At 38.9% G+C, this 24,978-nt stretch overlaps 1 protein-coding gene across 3 annotated transcripts in view; it reads left to right on the top strand.

The window, feature by feature from the left end:
• Positions 1-24,978, top strand: part of LOC114648645 (synaptotagmin-like protein 2) — a 554,437-nt gene that overhangs the window by 313,937 nt on the left and 215,522 nt on the right. For all 3 annotated transcript variants that reach the window (XM_051925337.1, XM_051925335.1, XM_051925336.1), the window contains 2 exons: positions 309-454; positions 4,787-4,883. In XM_051925337.1, the coding sequence (XP_051781297.1) occupies positions 309-454; positions 4,787-4,883 (243 nt within the window). The remainder of the gene's footprint in view (positions 1-308; positions 455-4,786; positions 4,884-24,978) is intronic.

Raw genomic sequence — 24,978 nt, 5'->3', positions numbered from 1 at the left:
TACACACCTTTAGAGCAAAATAACGTAAAGAACCAGTATTACTTAATAAATGTAATTTTTCTGTTAAGTCACCATCGCCTTACTCCTGCAGTCTGGAAGTGTGATTATGCAGATTTATTTTGAGTAACCAGTATTTATACAAATTTACTTTTAAAGAAACATTCTATTTTTTTTTTTTTTTCCTTTTTTGAGTTGACAAAATGTTTGCAGAAATTTTGGTGGTTTTGGTGTTTCATGCATCATTTTTTACTGTAAGTGTAAATTTCTGTTTTTGTAATGGAATATTTTTTTATTTCCCTTATTTGTAGGCAATTAAAACTATCAATCTTTGATCCAAGAAGACTGAAGATCATGACGGGGGAGTGGTTTGATGAAATAAAATCTAGACGTTACAATGAGAGCTTCAGTATAATTGACATTATAAAATGCTCATTCAAGAGAAAAGCCAATCCAGGTATATACTGTGTTAATTACATGGTTATTTCGATAAATATTAGTTAACTTTCAGCATTCTTAAATTCAAGTAGCAATGTCTAGTCATAATGCTTCATATTCCCATGATGTATTAAGAAAATATAAAGTTGTTGTTGTTTTTTTTTTTTTTTAAAACAGTGTTTAATTGTAACAAGTACCCATACAGTGATACATTGGGGACATGCAGTTCCTGGATGAAGTATGTCTGTTGGATTGGGAGGGGGGTGATGGGGGGTGGTTGGTAGCTAGAGAAAAGGAAAAAAAAAAAACTCACTCTCTGTACTAATTGGGTAAGATTATGGATCTCCATCTGTGCTGCATTTTTACATTGTTTTTACTACAGCTGATCAGCAAACAAAAGATGGGCTCTTCCTGATCCATTTTGTTAGGATTCTCATCATGCCTTTTCATTGTGTGATATTTAAATGTTCTCCCATGTTTTGCATGATTTTTTTTTTCCTCCACTCTTCCTTTCTCTCCCCAAAGCTGTTTTTAGAGAACTTTTAATTGGCAACTCTAAATCATTCCATTATGAGCAAGCTTTGGTGTGTGAGTAAATTTAACTAGCATGCGAATGATGCTCTAGCTAGGGTTGGTTTCAACAAGTGAGTCAAGTTTAACTCAGACTTTTACTTTCTGATTTCTTGGTATTTTTAATGTTTTAGCATACATTCTGCAGAAAACACTGTGGTATAAATCGGCAGGGGTCTACAAATTACTGTGTTGTATATACTGTTTTCATTGAAGAAAGAATCAGCACAGTGGAAAAGGGGGTAGTTGGACACATCAAGAATCCAGCTTCCTTGTGTTGCATCCCTTGCTTGATTGATATTCATGTCGAGTTTCCATGTTCTACCCATGTCTGCATAGGCTTTCCTTCACATTGTTTCCCTCCCACCCCACACATAATGATATGCTGCTTAGTTTGATTGAAAATTCCATATTGGCTCCATTGTTTTCAAAAGTGTGCATCAGTGGGCCCTGCAATGAGCCACATCCTGTCCAGTGGCCTCATTTATAAAGCTTGCACATGCACCAAAAGAGGTTCTAAATGTTCACATGGAACTTCCCACACAAACCCACGATTTAAAAAAAAAAAAAAAAAACTTGATATGAAAGCTTGTGTACATTTTATAGTAATTATGATCCATGCTTTCACAACATTTTGAAGAAACCGGGAAGTGATAAAACCCTTGATCAAGCAGGTCTGTGCATCCAGACCAGCTAAAGGATGATTCGCGCATTTAATAATTCATATCATTGACCTGTTATCTGCATTTGAGTGACAAAAATATTAAATCTTAAAAGCTATGAATATACAGACTCTAAGGTCCCTTTCAAGAGGGCTAATGTATGCATTTACTCTGATGAACTTTTTCGGTTATCATCCGTTTATTTGGACTGCTTGTTGTCATTTCTCTGGTAACTGGCTGACGGGTCAGAACTATCTTGACCACGCTTCATTTCATCGTGCCTGTTGTGCTGTAAGCCATTAGATGATGGAGGGAGGTAATATGTCCAGTTTTCGTATGCTGTGGATGTATACGCCTAAAACAACATGCTTTTGCCAAGATAAAAAGGCAAATTGCAGTACGTTCTCCTAATGTAATTAGATCACTTTACTGCACACACATTGCTAAAAGGGCTCCTAGCGAGAATGAAATTATAAGCCGTTATGACTTTTGCATGAATGTAATTGTATGTGATGGCAAGATGAGACTGAAACGCGGCACCATGGTCTGGGTCAACCCACAATTCATTTATTTTGAGGCAAACTAGCTTTGGCAGACGTGATGGTACTATATGTGGTGGCTGGCTTGTTGATAAGGTAACTGGCTGAACCCTGTGTTTCATATGTTCTATGCTACTAACTGTATCAGCAGTCATGTCATTACATGTGTCAGTTGATGGTAGCCACCTGCTCAGATGATGGCACTTGTCACCTGACCAGTGTCAGGAGAGAAGCTGCTCTACTTGCCAATGAACGTCTGCAGCATTGTGATTGCATACGTAGGAAGTTAATAAAGACTGAGATGTATTCATGAATGCAGTTACAAGATGATTGTGAAGGTTAGTTGTGTAGAAATGTGCATATGCCAGGTTTTCGAAATCTATTTTTTTAGTGAACGCATTTTCCTGATTTTTGGCATGCACATATTTTCACAACGAAATCCACTCAAATTTTATAAATGAGGCCTCAGGTCTGTTCCTCATGCTAGGGCTCCAGGCCTCAGTGAGCCTGAATTATAAGTTTGAAAATGTTATGCATTAATTATAATATTTAATTAAGAAATGCACTATATTCTATTAAGCAATATGCTTTATTACTTAACATTTTGGAGAAACTTTTATCACAGATACAAACACTTGACTCGAGCCTCTTGGGGAAAAATTGTTGTCTGACTAAAGCCTTATTGTGGCAAAGTAAATTGCAGTTTCCATAACCAAATTTATTATCCCAGGTTATGTAGTCAGTGCATTCTGGTTTTCATTTCAACTAATTCTGCACTTTTAATAGAACTTGGAATGCTATTAAAAATTTTATTGAATATTTTGTATTTAATTTCTGTGTCCTTCAAAACCATACTTCTTGCAATCAAATGTTTTGTGCATTCATAGCATGCAATATTGTTTTTTGGTATTTACGATTTTTCAGCTGCCTTTTAAGTTTCAAAGCCCATAATTTAGGGAAAGAATTAGGTGTGAGGTTAGTAGAAAATTTCTAAACACAAGACAAGTCACAATGGTGTACCTGTGTGTGTGTTCATCCAAATGTCCTATGTATCTTTTTAAAATGCACTGTAAAGTTTGCTGCATTTTTCAAAATTCAACAATATTCTGTAGGAACAGAATGAGACCTGGAAAACCTAACAATTTTTTTTTCCCCCCAAGAATTCGCCTTTAAACATTCCAGAATTTCCTTTCAATCAATTCAACACCCCTCTTAAAAAGCAGGATTTGATATAGTGGATTTGATATACTGTACATATTGGCACCATAAGCCTAACAAAATGAAAGGTACTGTATATGCAAAAAAATACTATTCGGTGTATATTGTTTGATTTTTCTTCCTGTATTGAGCCATGAAAGAGTTTGCCAGTTTATTCAGGTACCTTGTGAAATAGCATGTCCTGATACAAGTCGTAATCAAAGTCAAATCTGTCGGAATCCTAAACGACAACTAGAATCGAAAGCAGTTATGGTAGCTTAATCTGTACTTTTTTTTCTCTAATTATTAAACCCCCCCCCCCCCCCATATCTCTGGTATATTGCCAAAAGATGAAGCTGCAGCTGTCCTCTATCTCCTTCGTTCCTGTAACCTCCTCTTCTTAGTTCTAGTTACTTCCTTCATCACACTCTCCATGTTTCCTATTCCTCTTCTGTGGCACGTCTCCCAACCTTCAGCTGACTGGGAATTGAACACCAAACCTCCCCTTTAATATAAGTAAAACACAACACCCCCTAAAACGCCCCACATGTTAAACAGGTACCAGGTTAAAGCAACAACCTTGTGGTCCAGCTCCTCTATTCTAGCTTTCACAGCACAGCATTTCTATTGACTGCCCCTCTACCCTGAATTTTTTTTTCACCTTGCACCCAATGCGTCTAGCATAGGAACAAAACCTTCTGACCTTAAACTGGATTAAGAGGGAAAGATGATGCATGGATGATTAAAGTTATTATGCCAAGCTTTGAATATAAAAACCATTAGGACAAATTTTTAAGACAAGTCTTATTCAGCATTCTGAAGGTAAACATATTGTACTATAATATTTGCTAAAATCGTGAAAATGCTTGTGATATCATTTACTGTCATTTTACCCTACTTTCTAAGCAATCACAAGGCAGTGTAGAAACCAGTCCAATCTGAAAAGGATGTGAAGTTTTTCAACAGCTTTTAGATTTGTATTAGTTGTGTATATATCATATACAGTACGACTTTATCTTGCCTCTTGAAAATATCCATGATGAAGCTTCCCTTTTTCAGAATGTGCTTTTTGATAGCAGTTGGAAACGTACAATTGAATTTGTTTTCGTCATATGGGAATTAAATGAAGGCAGGTAACTGGATAAAAATGTAATTTTCTTGGTATTAGTGAATAGGGTCCCAAGAAATGTCGGGGGGGGGGATAGCTTGCTAGCAAGGTAACTGGATTAAAGCAGAAAATAATGTTCTCTGCCCAAAGTCCAATTTGGCTTCTAATGCAAGAGATTTTTTTGGATGTTATCCTTTATGGGTTTGTCCTTTATGGGTTTGTTACCACTGATGTCAAGTCACTGTCTTTTAACATTTTTTGTGTTTTTATTTAAGCATCTCTAGCCTCACGAGATCCTGATGAAACAAAAGTGTATAAAAACCTACCAAGAAATTTGACTGCTTTGAAAGAAAAGGCCTTACCTTTACAGAGGTAGAGATATTTTTATTTTATTTTATTTTACCTTTTGGTTGCTTTTTTTGAATGCATGTGTAATTTATTCTACACTCTGTTTTAATTTGAAATTTAGTAAAATGTATCTATCCCTCAAAAAACTAATGATTTAAATATGTTCAAAAGCCCAATACATGTAGTGAAACTAATTTTACATTTAACTAAAAAATTAAACAAACTTTTTAGAGGATGCAAGGTTGTGAAATGCATTGTAATGTTGGCTGTAACAATGAGTGATAGCAGGATATAATGGTACACTGGTTTTTGTTTTGTGATGAAAGATGCACATGTTGTGTTTGACTATGAAATAAACAGGTAAGGATTTCTCCTGAGTGTGTTTATGATGTTCTTTTGTTTCATAACATTCTGATGAACAAATAATGGATGACATTGTTCCAGCTGCCTACCCTTATGTCAATCTAGTTAACATTGCTCCCTTCCTTACACATTATCTTTTGTAATTGTTAATGACTGTCTATCACTGTGCTCATGAAAGTGCCACAGTTTTTAGTTTTCTTGCCTTAGTTCATTTTGCCTGGTTTAAGGAAAATGTACTGTTCTGATCAGCATTAAAGCCATTAAGGCAATGTGCCACATTAGCAATGTGGCATTGAAACCATGCTACAGAGACCTTGTTTGGTGATCTAGCATTATCAGTAATGTAAAAGGTCTTATAACATGTTTAACATGCAGACTTGACTTCACCTCCTCTCTAGACTCTGTTAGTGTGCACTGCTTGTCCATAGTAGTATATTTGCCTTGCTATCTTTTCTTGATGGCAGCATGAGACTTCCAATCCAAGATGACCTGAAGTCGTAATGCTCCATGAGGTTGTTCACTTCAATGTAATTGGCTTTCTGGACACATTTATTTCTCAATGTTGCCTACAGCAGTGTTTGACAAAGGACAGAAGTCCATGGTTTGTCACCACTGCATTTATCTATTCTGCATTGAATCAACCATATTATAATTGGCTTCCATCACCCCAAGGCCAAAAGAGAGGTTCCATATGCTGAAAAATAGTTTTGAAGCTCACCTAGCTTAGGGGTATCTTTTTACTACAGGTTTTGTTGTCTGTTACACTTCAAAGCAACTCATATTGTTACAACTGAAGCCTGTTAAGTCAAACTGCTTCTTTGTCGCAAACTAAACTTGACTTCAAATGGTCTGTATTGTCCTAAAGACCAGGGCAAAGGACATGTAACATCAGGAATGTGTAAGAGACCTACAAATGGTCTCGCTTTCAATAAATTCATTTTGATTTTGTAATTTTACAAATGTTTCTTATTTTGATCATTAGGCATTATAAACCGCTCAAAAAAATTAAAGGAATACTTTGAAAACACATCAGATCTCAATGGGAACAAAAATCATACTGGATATATATACTGATAAGGACTGGGTAATGTTAGGAATGAAAGGATGCCACATCATTTGATGGAAATGAAAATTATCAACCTACAGAGGGCTGAATTCAAAGACACCTCGAAAATCAGTTAAAGAATGATGCGGCAGGCTAGTCCATTTTGCTGAAATTTCATTGCAGCAACACAAAATCATACTCGGTAGTTTGGATGGCCCCCACATACAATGTCTGTGCATGCTCCTAATGAGATCACGGATGGTGTCCTGGGAGATCTCCTCCCAGATCTGGACCAGGGCATCACTGAGCTCCTGGACGGCAACCTGGTGGCATCAGATGGACCAAATCATAATGTCCCAGAGCTGTTCTTTTGGATTTAGGTCAGGCGAGCATGGTGGCTAGTCAATGGTATCAATTCCTTCATTCTCCAGGAACTGCCTGCATAATCTTGCCACATGAGGCTGGGCATTGTTGTGCACCATGAGTAACCCAGAACCCACTGCACCAGCATAGGGTTTGACAATGGGTCTGACAATGGGTCCAAGGATTTCATCCCGATACCTAATGGCAGTCAAGGTGCCGTTGTCTAACGTGTAGAGGTCTGTGCGTCCCTCCATGGATATGCCTCCCCAGACCATCACTGACCACCACCAAACCGGTCATGCTGAACAATGTTACAGGCAGCATAACATTCTCCACGGCTTCTCCAGAACCTTTTCTGTTTGCCACATGTGCTCAGGGTGAACCTTCTCTCATATGTGAAAAGCACAGGGTGCCAGTTGTGGACCTGCCAATTCTGGTATTCTATGGCAAATGTTAATCGAGCTCCACGGGGCCGGGCAGTGATCACAGGGCCCAGTAGAGGATGTCGGGCTCTCAGGCCACCCTCATGAAGTCTGTCTTTGACCAAACAATCAGAAACATTCACACCAGTGGCTTGCTGGAGGTCATTTTGTAGGGCTCTGGCAGTGCTCATCCTGTTCTTCCGTGTCCAAAGGAACAGATACTGGTCCTGCTGATGGGTTAAGGACCTTCTATGTCCATGTGCAACTCACCTAGAGTAAATGCCTGTCTCCTGGAATCTCTTGAGACCTGGATGCCCTTGAGACTCTGCTGGGAGACACAGCAAACTTGGCAGTGGCACATAATGATGTGCCTTCCTGGAGCAGTCAATACTATCTGTGCAACCTCTGTAGGGTCCAGGTATCTGCTCATGCTACCAGTAGTGACACTGACCATAGCCAAATGCAAAGCTAGTGAAAAAACAGTCAGAAAAGATGAGGGGGGTCATCTCATTGTTGCTCCTCTAGTGCACGTGTTGTTGTTAATTTCATTAACACCAAAGCAGCTGAAACTGATTAACAAACCCCTCTGCTACTTAACTGACCAAAACAATATCCTAGAAGTTTCATTGACTTGATGCTATACTCTGATTAAAAAGTGATCCTTTAATTTTTTCAGTAGTATAGATTCAAACTTTTTTTTTTTTTCATGTTTGAAATCTACCCTAAATTTGTTAAAAGAACACACAAATTAAAAAAGGCATTGCACTTCAAAAAAAGGATCTAGCTCATTTTAATGAAGAGGTAATTGAAGGATATAGAAAACACTATTGCATATTTCAGATATTGCTATTATTTAAATTGCCACACTTAGAAAATATACTATCAGATCCTGTCCTTTTTTTTTTTTTTTTTTTAAACCGTGATATGGCAGGTATGTGTTGGTGAGCAAAGATAACTGGTGGTCAGGAGTTGATGATATCAGAACTGGGAACGATGTAGATGGATATTTGAGCCTCCAGGTCTACTTCATAACCCTTCTCTGTGATGCTTTTTGCTTAATCTTGGTTGAGTCCCTTAACAGACACATTAAAAATGGATAACCTGTCTTTGATCACTAATAACTTTATAGAGAGTAACCAAAATTAGCTCCTAGACTGGGCCTGATACTTGGGGCTACTCTTTCCTGGCATATGATATGCCATTATAATTGGACATGCACCTGCAAAAGGAAAAAAAAAAAATAAGTAAAGGTCATTTTCGTATTGGAGGGAATAAAATTGAATAGAACACAAAATGCAGTGTTATGTCCATTGATAATACTTTATTTATACCTACGACAGTGCTTAACTTTGTTGTTCCACACCACCTTGGTAAGAGAAGATATGTTTTGAAGAGAATGGTTTGGTTTTACACAAATTTATTTTCACATGTATTGTTGGGCCTACCTTGCATTACTAATGTAAAGGGAAATATCCTTCTGTATGTATTTATAAAAAATATAGTTTTTTCTTTTATAATCAACATTTCAATTATATCATCCATGAGTTTTAAAGCAACAATGGGCTGTGAATGCATTGAACAGTTGTATAAATTTGTAGTTTACAAAATATAAATCAAGCAGTTTATGACCCTTAGATGACTCCTGGCAAATATTGCTAATATCCAGCTCCATGCATTGTTCCTCCTCACAAAACCCCACTTATGCTGTATGCACTGTTACAGTATTTTGTTAAGTCAAGTTGGGCAGCATGCACTTGTACAGTGTGTTGCCGCACCCACTACACAATGAAACAATTCGGGATCCCGGTTGGCAACCCCCCAGGCAGACACGCGGTCCAGTCCCACCCTCCGGAAATGACCCTCTATCTGCCGCAGCCAGGTGTTACGTGGGCTTCCCCTTGGCCTGGTCCAGCCACTCGGGTCCCCAACAATGAGGATCTTACAAGTTGGGTCACCCTTGGAGAAATGTGCCACATGGCCGTAGTGCCGTAACTGATGCTCCCCCACAATGTCACTGCCAAGGTAAGTAAACCTCTCGACAAGCTCGACACTCTCTCCGCAAACACACACTGCTGATGGCTGTGCCCAAGAGGTCATTAAAGGCCTGGATCTTGGTTTTTATCCAGTACACTCGCAAGCCCAGACACTTGGACTCCTCACTCAGTCTCTCGAGTGCCCCAATCAGAGACTCCATTGACTCTGCAAAGATCACAGTATCAGCAAAGTTAAGCTCTGTGAATCTTTCTTCACCAACAGATGCCCCACAGCCGCTGGACCCCGTGACCTTGCCCAACTCCCAGTCCATACAAGCATTGAACAGAGTAGGAGCAAGAACACACCCCTAACGAACGCCAGAATCAAGTGGGAAAAACGCAGTGGTTCTGCTTCCACTCTGCACAGCACTCACAGTACCAGTGTACAGGCCGGCCATGATATCCAGCAACCTTGAGAGGAACTCGTGAACCCTCAGGATGTCCCACAGGGCAGCTCGATCAACTGAGTTGAACGCTTTATGAAAATCGACAAAGGATGCAAAGAAACTCTGCTGATATTCGCGTTTGTGCTCCATGGGAACCCTCCAAGCTGATCCTCCGGCTAGGACGTTGGATATCTCTGGGTCCACGGTCCTTGAGGCTGATCCTCCAATTAGCTGTGAACCACCCAATCTCACTGAGATTGCACAGGTGGTGAACCAGCTGAGGGGAGGAGAGGCTGCAGGGATCTGTGGTATCTAGGGTGAACTTCTCCAGGCAGGTGGTAAGGCTGTCCTCCTGGCATTGCAAGCAATCTTTGCTTCCATTTGGGAGACTGGCATCATCCCAACTAACTGCAAAATGGAACTTGTCATCCCTATCTGGAAAGGGAAGGGTGATCGCCTGGATTGCAGCAACTACAGGGGATAACACTGCTGTCAGTGCCGGGTAAGGTCCTTGCTCGGGTCGTCCTCAATAGGATCCGCGATCACTTGTTCACCTACCAGTGACCGAAACAGTCTGGCTTTACGCCTAAGAGGTCTACCATCGACTGCATCCTAGCACTGAGGGTATTTTGTAGAATGGGATTAAAATCATATACATCCTATAATCAGAAGAAAGAACAAGCTGATGATGTTGTTGAATGTAAAATAACTTGAACACTAATGATGGTCAACACAGCAGAAAGAGATAATGAAAGGTTTGAAGTAGAAGTGTAGCATTATTAATCCGTTCCGAGCCTGGCGCTTTTTGTGTTAGCAACAGAGGTGGTGACTCAAAGTACATAAAGGATAGGTGTAGTGTCATGGAGTGAGGGAATCGCAATTGAAAATAAAGCGGAAACAATAAAATAATCATAAAAAGTGAAACCCCATCTGTCAATGGAAAAGTGATGTAATCATTGACCAAATGTAGTCTAACAATTTTAAAGAGTAAAGTGAGAATAGCTGAGCATGTGAAAGGCCATTATTCCTAAGCAATGCAATGGTTTAATTATTGAAGCAGAAAGGATATTGCTAATATGATTAGACGATCAAGATTGCCATAATATGCCTATTTAACCTTAATTTTAGTGCAAAAAATGCTTAAAGCCTTTTCAGTGTTTTAAAAGCTGCACATGCAGCAAGTGAAGTTGTGATGAATTTGTTACAAGTAGGTGTTGGTTCAGTCATTTCAAAATGAGGTGAAATGTAAAAGTTCAAGGTGAAGCAGTACTTGCCAATGTAAGAGCTGTGATTTTTTTTTTTTTTTTTTTTTTTTTTTTTTCTTCTCATCCTAAAATGAGAACAAATATTTTAATGTGGACGAGACTGGTTCATTTTGAGAAAATACCTAAAAGGACTTTTTATTTTGAAAGCGGAAAAAATTGCACCAGGGCATAAGGTATTGAAGGCTAATGTTATTGCTTGTGGGTAATGTGTCCAGGAATTTCAAGCTCAAGCCTTTGTTTGTACAGGTATATTGTTTCTTAAATCCAAGGCCACTTCTCCATATCATTTAAAGCATCTCTTCCCATTATTTGGAAGGAAAGTGCAAAATGCATCTTTGAAGATTGGTTCTTGAACCATTTTGTTGCTTCTATTGATCATTATTGCCTGGCCAACAAGATTCCCCTTATGCTTAAGAATGTACCTGGTCATCAAAGCACTTTGAATGACCTTCATCCCAATGTAAAGGTCATATTTTTAACCCCCATCAACTCCATATCACTACATTAGCCAATGGATCAGGGAGTCATTGCCTCCTTTAAGGCCCATTATTTACAGCAGACCTTCTGACAGGATCCAGGGCTATCCAAGATGATGTGGCATTACGGGAGCTCTGGAGGAATTAGAATATCTCTAATACTATTAAATATTGCTACAGGTGAGGGGACGCTGGCGCACGCATGTTGTTGCCGCTCCTCCCTGTAAACAACACTTGGTTCTTGGGATAAAGTGAAGCAGTCAAATATAAAATAAGTGTGAAAAAAATTGACCCCAATTAATGAATGATTTTCAGGGGTTTATACCTGACAAAATTTACTGAAGCAAGGAAAGCTGTGGTTGACCTTTTTAATCGACTTCAGTTAAACATCAGTGAAAATGATGTCATAGTTTAGTCGCCCCTCCGTTGCTGAAGAACTGACCAATGAAGACCTTATGGAACTAGAGCAGTAGGTGACAGAATTTGAAGAAGACAAATGGGACCTAGAAACTCCAGCTGAAAAAGTTGTTGATGTAAGAGTTTGCTGAATCCTTTCATCTCATTGAAGCAGAGATGGCAAAGTTAGAGGAGCAAGATCCTAATACAGAGAGGTTCACTGTTTACCTTAGTTACTGAGGGTCACAGCAGCTTAAAGGCCTTTTATGATTAAAAAAAGAAAAGGTGAGTACAAACCTCCCTTGAGGCATGTTTTGAGAAATTGACTCCAGTAGTAAACCCAAGCAGCAGAATCAAACCCTTTCTCTCAAGCACCAGGTCTATACTCTCCAACACTAGGTCAATCATCTTCAACAGTAGCCTTCTCTCCATCTTTCCCTGCATCATGCAGTTATTAATGTTATGTTTCCTCATGAATACCCCTTCTGATATTCAAGACATCAATGGACCAAGTGTTAACCTTTAATCCTGATCTTTTTCTGTTTTCTTTTCCTATGTAAATTGTTTTAAACACTGTTTCTTTAATGTTTTTGACTGTGGGTACACACAGAGACTGGTTCCCTCTCTCTCTCTTCAGTGCAGCACCATATGTAGTTACTTCTTACTATGTACTGTATTATGCTTAAGATGTTTGGCCTATTTGCAACTGTTTAAGTGTATTTTGAGTAACTCACACAGAAATAACTATGTGTTCCGACTTACCTACATATTCAACTTGGACAGATTCTGGAATGGATCTCACTCGTAAATTGAGAACTGCCTGTAAACGTATTTGTTCTTCAGGTGTTACATAAAAGTACACCTGAGGTTAATGAGGTTATACACAAGAGCACTGGTCAGTGTATAAACAGCTGTCTGGTGGTATACTCCAGCTGTGGTTCAATACCACTGTGCATTCTCACCTTGCTCCTGGTGTGAGACTCGCTCCTCTCTTTCCAATTCATTCTCTTCCATGTCCAACACATGTGCAAAATTGAAATCTTTCACTATGCATCAGGACCAGTGAATTGTTTCGTAAGGTCTCATCTCAAGTGAGTGCTCTCTTTCTCATAAACACAACCCCTAATTCCCTCCAAAATGAACAGGCTACATAGTGTGTCTGTCTTTCTCATGTCTGGTCTTCCAGCATTACAGTATTTTAATTTTGGTGAACTTATTGCATGTGCCATCACTTCAGAACAGTCTTACAAATTGGCAAGCTAACACAGAATAATATAAAACCAAGAACAAAGATGAATTTTTACAATTAATAATGCACGTATCTTGCATTGCATTATAGTGTTAATATTAACCAACAGTGGAAAGCCACTGTTTCAGTCAGAGTTGCCAACATTTGGTAACCTCCATCCTTTCTTTAAAAATAGATGAATAAGCTGAAGTTAGAACTGTTCTTACAGTTATGAAAACAGGAACCAGCCATGACAACCCTAAACCTACAGTATAAAAAGTAAAGACACTCGAACGTTCACACCTGACCTTGAGTTATTTTCCTTTTTTTTTTACCTTGGATTCTTATGTAATTATGATTTTTGTAAATTAAAGAAAATGGAAATTTTAGGGTAAATTTGATTCCTTTTCAAACCATGCTACTGTTATTACATTATAGAATAATTCAATAAAACATTTTATGTGCATAATAAAAACTAAAGACCTATATAACCACTCAAAAATCTCTAATCACTTATTAAAATCCCTAAATGCAATCTTTGGTGGAGGGGTGGGAGTTGAGAATATAACTTTTAGCTGTGCCTCATAAGAGTTCAGTGCTTAATAATATAAGACTGTAATAAAATGGTAGCATGTCAAATTATTTCAGTTTCTGGAGGGGTTACACCAATAGAAGTGGTTGAATACCCCAACTTGGTGATATTGTGTGATATTTAATCATATATGTACTGTATGCAGGGAAAGCGCTCCCATTAAGGCAAACAAGGTATTTGCCTAGGGTGCATATCATAAAGGGGGGGTGGGGGCAGCCACAAAGGTTAGCCACCCAACAGTCAGTTGGCACACTGCTGAGCTTGACCAACGGCATAAAATAACCTAGCACTGACTGAATCTGCTCTATTTAAGCATTTGCTTTGATAAGTAGATCTACTATTATAAAAAAATTTCGGGCAACAAAATGTGTGGCAGACCACAATCCATGAATTTGTAACTCTAGTTATGTCCATGAAAGAAACAAAATCTAATGCATTAATTGCCACTATTCTTTGCAAAATGGATCTCATCACTTTGCAGAGCTCTAAAAAAATAATTGAAGATGCAAGGCTAAGACGACGTTCAGCGAGGTCTGACCATTCTTATGTTACCTTAACATGGAGGAATTGTCACATATCAAGGCTTTATATGAAAGCCAAAAGTCTTTGCAGTTTGAGTAGATAAAAGATTGTACAGCAATTAGGGACTGCTTGACATTGCTTAACTACCTTAGTTAAACAGTAATTGAGATTAATCAAGCAAAATTTTGCAATTAAAAATCATTTTACGGTCTTAAAACATGAATAAATGTACATTGATCAGCTACAGTATTAAAACCACTGACAGGTGAAGTGAATAGTATTGATTCCTGTTCAAAAGACACCTGTCAAGGGGTGTGATATACTAAGCAACAAGTGAACAGTGTGTTTACGAAAGTGATGTGTTGGAAACTGTTTAAAATGAGCAAGCATAAGGATCTGAGCAACATTGACTAGGGACACATTGTGATAACTACATGAATGAGTCAGAACATTACCAAAATGGAAGGTCTTGTGAGGTGTTCCCAGTATGCAGTGGTTAGTACCTACCAAAAATGTGTCCAGCAAAGAACAACCTGTGAACCGGCAACAGAGCCATGGACACCCAAGGCTGATTGATGCACATAGGGAACGAAGGCTAGCCTTGTCTATCCGATCCCTACAGAAGAACTGTTGTAGAACAAATAGTTGAAAAACTTAATGCTAGCCCATGAGAAAAGTGTCAGAACACACTGTGCATCACAGTTTGCTTCATTTGTGACTGCATAGCTGCAGAACGGTGTCCATGCTCACTCCGTCCACCTCTAAAAGCACCTTAAATGGGCATGTGAGCAGTGGAACTGGACCATGGACCAATGGAAGAAGATGGCCTGTTATGATGAATAACATTTTCTTTTAGAACATGAAAATGTCTGGGGGTGTGTCATTTACCTGAAGAAGAGATGGCAGCAGGATGCACTTTGGGAAGCAAGTAAGCAGAGGCAATGTGATGCACTGGGCGTTTTACTCTGAAACCTTGAATCCTGGCATTCATGTGGATGTTACTTTGACATTACTTTGTTACCCATCATGGCAACAGTATTCCCTGATAGCAGTGGCCTCTTTCAGCTGAATAATGTTCCCTGTCACATTGCAAAAATTGTTCAGGAATACTTTGAGGAACACGACAAAATGTTGACTTACCGCCCAAATTCCCCAGATCTCAATTTGATCGAGCATCTGTAGAATGTACTGTGAAAACCATTCCTATACATGGAGGTCCAGTCTCGCAAGTTACAGGACTTCAAGGATCTGCTGCTAACGTCTTTGTGTCTAGAATATGTCTTCTGATATCCTGCTCATAATGGTTTTTCTGATGTTTACTATTGTTACCCAATATAAAGACTAGGAGTGCCACTATAACACACTATTTTTACAATACCTGGATCACAATATAATAATGCTGTTGATTTTTTTTGGGCTTAGCAGTATGAAGTTTTACAATTTTTATTAGAGTTTTATATCGTACTTCAGAAAAGGTGAGAATACCCAGTTGATTTACATAATGCACACATTACGTTTTTCTGTTAAAACTTAGTCTTGGGAGATGCTTTATGGGGTGAAACATTATATTAGTATTATTGCCCAAGTACTAGATGTTCATTGAGCACTGCATGCACACCAGATGAATCGCATCATGCTCTTTCTTCGCTGTGAAAACCAAACCCAGATACTTTCTCTTGACTTAAGAGTATGAGGGAGCATTTTATGTTGGAATGTTAGCAGTTGCATTTGCTTCTATTACAGTAACAAAGAAAAGGTTTGCCTAAGCCAGCGGTTCTCAAACTGTGGGGAAAGTAACAAAAAAGGGGGCGCAAATGTTGCCATATGTGGCGTAATTTCACTATTCGTAGGAAATTTTTAAAAAAATATAGGAATAAACTTTATTAGGGTTTCAAAAAAATGTTAGGGGGCTGTGATTAAAACTGTTATGAATACTCGGGTTGCAAATACTTAATGGTTTAGAAATGCTGGCCTAAGCAGTAATCAAACATGACCGAGGAAGGAGAATGGCAAGCAATGGAAGAACAAAACATTTTGTACTAAAATGATTGAAAATATACCTGTAAAATGTAAAGCAATCTTCATACTTGTCACCAGTATATCAATATAACATCACAAAGACACTCATGCTACTAGTGTATAAAAAAGTGTTTGGCTCAGTTCAGTGATTTGATCTCCCTTCTCTTGCCTTAAAAAGTGTCCTGTTTGTTTGTTTGTGTTGTCTTTGAAAGTTTCTAGCCAGATAACATGGATGTAATACATTGACATGAATTTCAGTTGATCAGTTTATTTTTTTCAAATATTTTAAGCAATTATAGTTTCAAGACCTGCTTAAAAGAAGTAAAATTTAATTCCCCCACACCACCACTTTTATAATTGACAGTTTTATTTATTCAATATACTGGCACTGCTGGACCCTTTCTAGCCAAAGTCTCCAGATGCCCTTTTAAAAATGTTAAAATATTCCTATTTCGATCCTGTACATGTATAAAATGTCACCAGGTTTAAATAAAAGAAAATGTTTTCTTGTGTAACTGAACCATGCACATAGTTAGGAAAATAAGGAAAATACTTCAGTTTAAATATATTGACTATGACAATTGTATTCTTATGCAATCCTCTTCAGGTTGGAGTGTGTATACAAACTACCAATCAATAAAAGCATTGCAATGCAAGATGTAGTTTTAATTACATGCCAACAATAGAAGGAAGAAATAGACTCTTTTTGCAAATCCAGGAAAAAAATGGACCCATAATTATTTATATGAACCATTTGCTGAACAGTCCCACCCAAACAACTGTCCAAGAGTATTACAGCCCTATGTAAAACATCTGAACAGGTCTGTTGTAGACCTGTTTTCATGATGAAAAGGCTCCCGGTTTCACTTTTCTTTTTTAATACCATTTCCCATAGCTAGGAAAGATGTATGTTTGTGTTTGTAATTGGTGGTTAAATGCTAAAAGGCAAAAGATGTAAGGGGTCTGAATTACAGTTTAATTACATTGCAGTGTCATTTGCTCCTGGTTTATCATGTTGAATTGAAATTCTCTGCATAGCCCGCCTGGGTGGATTAATTAGGGAAAGCAGAACTAATGAGGGTCCATATTTATCATGACCTACTACAGGTAATCTACTCAATGTTATAAGCTGAGGAAGAATTTCTAATATTATGCAGATATATTGAGCAAGCATTCTGGCCCTCTGTGTGGGAATTTCAATAAGAAAGTAATTGTTTTGCTTTGCTGTATGTAACCCTATGTGTATGCTTTGCTGTATCAGAAGATTCATTTTAATGTGATAGTTATCTCTATTGCTGCATCTATTCTGTTTTATTTTTTGTTTATTTTGTTACTGTCGCTAGTTGTGGGGGAAAATGCAGAATTTCGTTAGTGTATACACTGTCACAGACAGCCGGGTCCTTGTCCGGCTGGGATGCCTCTTCACTGAGAGGACTAGGGGAGCAAGCGTGGCCAGAACAGTTCCTCCCCTGGATGCTAGATGGCAGTCCCCATGGTTTAAAGTTGTGCCTTAGAGTCCTGCAGGGCTACATGGGAGATGGAGTGGGATACAGCCCTGTTGGGATCCGGGGGCATCGCCAGGGGGCACTGCAGCTGCTGCTGAGCCTTGGAGAGCAGCTCTTCCTCCACACCCGGAAGATCTGCCAGAATTAGGTCAATGAGCACCTGGAGCGCTTCTATGTGCTTTTATAAAACGAGCCAGCAGCCACTACTCGGTGAGCCAGAGTTGGGAAGAGGGAGACAAAGCTTGCCTAGGAGGAGTGGAATAGAATGAGAGAAGAAGAAAAAGTATGGAGTATTGTGCTTTGTGCTTGAGACAGTTTTGTGCCTGTGGGAAATGAGGAAGGTGTTTCCCACAAGGTGAAGAAAAATAAAACATTTGTGTTTTATCAGTGTGCCTCACGTGTCTGTCTGTGTCGAGTTAAGTGCTGGCATAGCGTCATGTACTTTCACAACACATGACAAATTTGTACTTGAACTTGAATCACACACACTCTGATCTTGAAGGTCAGCACAGACACCGTTTTCCTAAGATGGTCCTACAAAAGACTTTTTCCAACCATTTTCCCTGTCAAAGTCAAACAAAACGAGCCACAAAAAGGGTTTGGAGCAGCCACCCATATTGTTCCAGGCTGCAAAATAGAAAGAATTGAACTACAGATGTGTAAAAGTTAAGTCCAAAACAGAACTGAGTTGCAGAGGTAAAGCTGGCAATTTTAAGGGCAAGAAGAGGAAGTGAAGTTGTTGAAAGTGACATCATCATGGACTGGCGGAATTTCCTGTCAATGGTCTGCAGTGGAAAGAGAGAGAATTAGTACACTTTGCCACCCCCAGTTTGGCGTGGAATTGCCCTCATTCAGGCCCATTAGCTGCCTCCCATGCGCATGTGTGCGACACCCCCTTTTTCCTTTTACAAGGAAAGAGGCATAGCAGTGAAGTGAGCATGCAGCATTCATTGTTATCTATACTTGTGATCGTGTGTTATATTAAAATACAGCATTAGTAGCAATCTTTATTGAATTTTAACAGAAGAGTAATGTTGCAATCTTGCATTATCGTTTGGCTGTTAACGTCTCTAGTATACAGCCAAAGTTCCTAGTAGATTGCTTAGTTATAGATAAAAATTTGAAAAACGCATACTTTAATGCAGTAGAGAAAGATGATAAAAATCCAAAGATAAGGTATCTATTTCAGCATTATCTCTTGAAGTCCATTCCATTTTTTTAATCTCGAAATTTCACAATGTTTCTTTAATAAAGGGTTGTTCAACTGTCTAAGACCTCGTTGATCTTCTGTACTCTATTTGATGAACTTCATTCCAAAAGAAATCAGATATTTCACTGTCCCCCACATTATTACACCAAAATCAACACATTTTAATTCTCCAGCATTTTGCTTGGAAGGCTGTGTATCATATTCCAAATTTACTCTACAACTAATGTAACCTTAAACTGCCTTTTAATAGTATATTATGAAACAATGTATATTCAAGTAAAAGGAACTTGTGTACCTAGTTATTTCACTACCTTGTGGAATACATTACCTTTTATAGAGCATTTCATTTTTTTTTTAATTTACTGCATTTCAAGTACAGTAGATCAAAAAAATGGGACTGCTTACTTGTAATCATCCCTGTTCATTGTTTCTTTTCATCATCTATTATCCCTCCTACTAAGAACACTGTAAACTAAACTTGCACACTTTGTGTTTGAGTTGGAAGATTGTGTTAGTGTTCAGCAAATCCAGCATTGTCTTTGAAATGGGTAAAAAAATACATAGTTCTTACAGGCTGATATATACCAATTTAAAAATATTAATACTATATCTATAGGCAATCAATCACTCTTCACCATTAATACAATGGAGTATTTTCTGAAATCATAATGTATGTGGATTAATATGGATGAGAATACAAAATCAAGGCTTTTCAATCTTGACACCAAAAATTATTTCAGAACTGATGTGCTATATTGCATTTTTTTTCCTAAAATTATGTAGAAGTTAATATTCTAGACAGTCTACATTTTCTTATTCAGAAACCAATCCTAATATACAGCAGAGTAGTTGGTCTAATTTGGTAGAATATGGCAACCCCCTACAGAGATGTAAAAGCTTTTGAGGCCTTCAGAGATGGGAAGTATAAAAGCAGACAAATGCAAGGCACCTTGAAACGACAGAGTCCAAGTAGCAGGCTTTATGGGAACCTGTTTGAGATAGCGAGCACCTATCACAAGTGGTTCAGACACACAAGGTTACTGAGGAAAGGCATAGAAGGTGCACAGAGGGTAAGATACAGTATATCAAATATTTAAAAATGTATTCTGCAAATTCTGTTACTTGCCTTTGACAGGTAATGTGGCTAGTTAAATACAGGTTAACATTTGCATACTACAGTACAAATGTCTGTGCACTTTGTGAGAGCTGTATGTTTTGAACAACTTTTATAGAGGCCTTTCTTATGGTTGTGTACATGGTTTTATTTACTTTGTTTTAATGATTTTGCTTTTATGAGCCCTGTGCTGAGGAATAAAACTTTTAGAAACCGAAGACTGCAACTATTAAAACATTAATTTTGCTCAAATGAACTGCAATGAACTCTAAAGGACAACTGAAGGTGATTTACAGGACTCTTGAAAGCAACTTATCTAACCACATTAGACTTTTCTTTCTTTGTATTCATAATTTATGCACTTTCTTATATCCAAACATTGATTACTATAATTCATCTGTCTTGTTATCTGAGTAATTTTATGGTGCCTCTTAGTTTTAAATGTTCAGTTAATAACATAATAGTAAAAAATTCCCAGGCAAGAAGAGATTTAGCTGAGCCATTGATTACCAGTGTGGGATTTGTAGTCACTATGTGCAGCCCTGTTGGAGGTCTGTATGAGCCAGAGGAGGAAGCTGCGAACTGTTGTCTAGTATAGCTGTATTCTGAGTTTTTGTGCAGGGTGCTCCCTAAATTTCACAATATACAGTACCATACATAAGTTTATTTTTCTAAAATTTTCTCAGCAGTTCATCTACATTTTCACTGTCCACTCCCAACAAAGTGAATGAAGTCTAATGGCTTGTGTCAACTTACAACTCTTAATTTAAGTTCCACACAACAAAATGTTGAGTTAGGAATAAAGACCTCTACAGTAATTGGGGGGATTTGGGGAGAGCATATTTGGTACATTTTTATACAATGCGGTCTAATTGGAAAAATGTTGAATCACTTATCCTATAAAGTCTTAAAGGCCTCTCCTGGAGCAAAACCGTTAATGTAGATTTTTTAAGTGTATAGTTTAGAGAAGTTGCCTCTGATTGTCCTGTAATTCAGTCATGGGGGGTAGGGGGTGGGGAATGAAATGTCTGACCACTGACAGTTGTCCCATTGCAACTTGTACAACTTGTGCATGGTTTGGGGTGTGATTCCACAACAGTCTACTGGTGCAGTGTTGGAGGTGGTGCTGCATAGTATGATCTCTTTGCGAGACAGTGAGCTCAGTTGACTTTACTAGGAATTTTCTATGCTATGCATTACAGCATCTTTATGCAAAAACAATGAAGTTCTCGTTTAGTGTATGCTTTAGGAAAGCTGCTTCTGAGGGCCCTTGTACTCCATGTCACAGGTTCTTGGCAGACCCCTGGAAATTTCCTGTGATGGGAGCATGAAGCCGAACCTGCATCATCTACTGTTAGGGAGCCCTTGAACCCAACACCGTCAGTAATGTCACCGATGAGCTAGACAGTGAGGCAATAACAATGAGCAAGGGGATGATGTATAATTGTGCAAAAGTGCTTTTATTTAAACAACAAATACAAAGTGCTGTGCTGTTCAATGTCTTCTTTAAATAAATAAATAATCCAGTAAAGTGAAACGTGGAGGTTAAAACCAATAGAAAAAACTCTTCTAAAAACCACGAGGTAAAATAGCACAGGAAGCAATATGTTAAAACCAAAAGTCCGGCGTCTTCTGTTTCCATGGCGGCTCCCCTGCTACACCCATCTGGACTACTCTACAGGAGAGTCGCCTACCTGCAGGATCAGCTGCCCTTCACTCAGGTCCGGTAACCCTCCGACCCTTGACTTCGTCAGGCTCCCAACCGGACCAAGACTTTGGACCATTCCCCAGCGGCCAAGGCGCTCACATTGAGGCTACACCAGTACAAAGCCTCATCGACTCCTGCTGCCTTCTACGGTCAGTCGACGCTTCTACTGGTCACTCCAGCTCCTAAGTCGCTCAGCTGGAGTGACCGCTTTCTTCAGCCCCACTGAGTGTCGGCCAAACACTCCCCTCGTGGGCTCTCCTCCCAGCTGCCTGCTTTCTCCCTCGCTCGTTCTTCTTCCTCACACCGGCTCTCTCCACCTGCTTCCTGTCTTCTCCTACCACCTTCCGTTTTCTCTTTCCTTCTTTTCTTTTTTCCCCCTAACCGGCTCGCGCTTCTCTATATATGGGGAGAGGACATGGCAGCTGCAGCCCATTAGCCACAGGAACAATCACAGGATGCGAGCAGTCTCTCACCTGTGCACTTAGGTGAGAAATGGCCACACCGCAGATCGCCCTGCGGCTTGCTACAGTCACCATGACCCCTCGCTAAGCCGCGAGCACGGCGATTATTTATTTAAAACGAACTGGCCTTTGCTGGAGAGCTGAGGACCCATAACACCACATTTCCACAGTGCATAATGTATGATTTGGGATTTATCATGGTATGATTCCATTACAATACATAAGCTCCAATGTGAACATAGCCTAGCTCCAATATTTACACTCATGTTTGTCATAGATCTAATTTTTAGAAGTGTAGATAACAAAAAAGCACTTTAAAAAGCAGAATTTTTTGGACTGGATTTATATCACTTTCATCAGGCTTACTAACTAAATCTGACACACACATGCAACTTAAATTTGACCTTTGCTTGAACACTTCAATTAGAATTCCCTGGAAATGTACACTACCAAACTAATTTTATGTCCATGTTTATGTGACCTTTGTCATATCAGCTTTGAAAATCATGATGGGTTAGAGTGCCGACTCGGCATGCCAATGGTAAAAAGTGAGGTGGCAGACTTAGTAAACATTTAGGGCATCTGTCTTGTTACGTGTCTTGTGATGGAAATGGCATGCATACTGTGTTTTTTCTGAGCAAGTCATGTCATCAAATATTGACATAAATATTTATATGTTGCCATTGACATTCTGAAAATGTCAAGTCACTTTTTGCAATCAAAATCACTTGCATCCCATCCCAGCCTGTCCTGGCTTCTGTCCTGTGTACACAGGTTTTTATTTGCAGATAAAGCAACCGCTACTATTTTTCGTCGTCTAGTTTTCTTACTTGCTGTCATTAGCTGACAAACTCGCAGAGACAATGGTTAGTAATGCAGTACCCAGCATGTACACCATTAACACCTATTTATTTATTTATTTTTTATAAAGTCACTGCACATAGGGGGAATTTCATTTTTAAAAAACGGACTCATCCAACTAAATATAGGCCAGCATGTTTAAGATGCATCACTGACAAATTGATAAGTTGATGGAAGAAATCATTAAAGGAAAGATTGAGCATCACATGTTAAGAGCAGGTGCATTGGAAAGTCATCAGGCTGAATTCAGACAGTGCTTCATTAAAATTGCTGGAATTCTAAGAGGAAGTAAGAAAAGCAAAGGGACTTTCAAAACTACATCTGATGGGCCTCATGTATAAACGGTGTATACACACAAAAATGTTGCATATGCCCATTTCCATGCATGTTTTGAGATGTATTAAAAACTAAACTTGCCATAAAGCCACACATTTTCATGGCAGCTTCACACCATACATATGCACTTTTCTGCTTTTATAAACCGCGGGCACCCAACATCAAAGCAGTGCTACTGTTTCTCTGTGGTCTCCCTTTTTTTTATTCAGATTTGTGTCAATTACATGGGATTTATCAGATTTATCAAATACACTGAAGTTAATTGCATATTGTTTAAAAATTTAATTCACTTGATTGCAATCATTCTGTAACAATATAATGGTGCATGGAATGGCCAAACTAGTCCAACTACCATAGCTGCTTTAGCATTGTTAGAAGACATTACAAATGGAAGAATTAGAGAGCGAGTATTTATAGATCATGATGATTGTCTTCTAAGTTGAGCTATCTTCTTGGAGCTGTGTGCAGAACTGGAGCTGGCTTTAGAAAAGCAGACTTTGAGAAACTGTGCTCTACCTGCTCAAATTATGTCCAGCCTGGGTTTTTAGCCGTAGGATCTTTTCACCGTGAACTTGGCTGACAGATTGGGTATTTCGTTAACATCTCTGACTTGCACCATGCCTGCTGTATGGGATGGTATTATGCACTTGTCATCCAGATATGCAAGATTTCCTTACACCATAGTTGAACTGGGAAATGCCAAAGTGCAATTCACAGCAATGGTTTTCCATATGTAATTGGAGTGGTCAACTGTACGCACATTGCTATTGCAACAGCGCTGGACAAGTTACTTCAACCAGGGATGAATCACCAAAAGAATAAGCTGGCATTGTATCATCTGTAGAAGGAGAGTCTATAAAAATGGCAACTCCGCACAGTCACAGGTGCTTTTTCCAGCTAGTGCAGCAAAAGGCAGGCATTCCTTTTAAGGATAGCAAGTCACTTAAAGAGCCATGTAAGGAGTAAAGAATCTATCCGTTATGGCACTCTGTGCTGATGCTACTCTACTGTCTGTGTGTGTGTGTGTGTGTGTGTGTGTGTGTGTATATATACATATATATATATATATATATATATATATAGTCACAATAACGAGACATACTCAGATAAAGGTTTGGGGCAGCCACCTGTATAATGTGGTACCCTGGCTGCAAAGTCGTGTTTTTTTTTTTTTGTTTTTTTTTTTATCATCAAATAAACAGCACTGATGTGCATACAACTAAGTCCAAAACAAGACAGAGGAAATAGGGAAAAGGGGCTGACTTTTAAAGGGGAAGACAGGAAGTGAGGTCATAAGGATCAGGCCCATGTTCTTTAGCCATTGGTTCGAGCCCGAACATGACATCACAGGGACCGGAGCCAGTAAGGTCTCCTTCCATTGGCTCGGTCCTGGAAGTGACGTCAAGAGAGCCAGATGGAATCTCCCGGGAATGGTCTACAAGAAAGAGAGAAAAAGAGTCTGTGCACTCTGCCACCTCCCGGCATGCCTCAGAACTGCTGTCACTCAAGCCCTTTAGCCGCCTCCCATGCACACGTGTGTGACTAATATATATATATATAATATGTGTGTGTATAATATAATACTAGCAAAATACCCGCGCTTCGCAGCGGCGAAGTATTGCTTTAAAATTTTTATTAAGAAAAGTGTTACAATCATGCAGCATTTTTTGTAATTGCTGCACCAGGGGCGTGTTAACTCCAGAAACATTAGCGCACCGCATTTGTGCTTCCTTTTCACCATCCCCGACGAAATAAATTTGCAAAAATTTGTGTTCCTCAATCAAGTGATACACTTGTCCATGGACTTTAAATGA

Source organism: Erpetoichthys calabaricus, chromosome 3 (assembly GCF_900747795.2).
Source record: "Erpetoichthys calabaricus chromosome 3, fErpCal1.3, whole genome shotgun sequence".
In the NCBI taxonomy this organism is placed as follows: Eukaryota; Metazoa; Chordata; class Cladistia; order Polypteriformes; family Polypteridae; genus Erpetoichthys; species Erpetoichthys calabaricus.
Note: the sequence above shows the minus strand (reverse complement) of the source record. Positions and strands in the feature narration are given on the sequence as shown.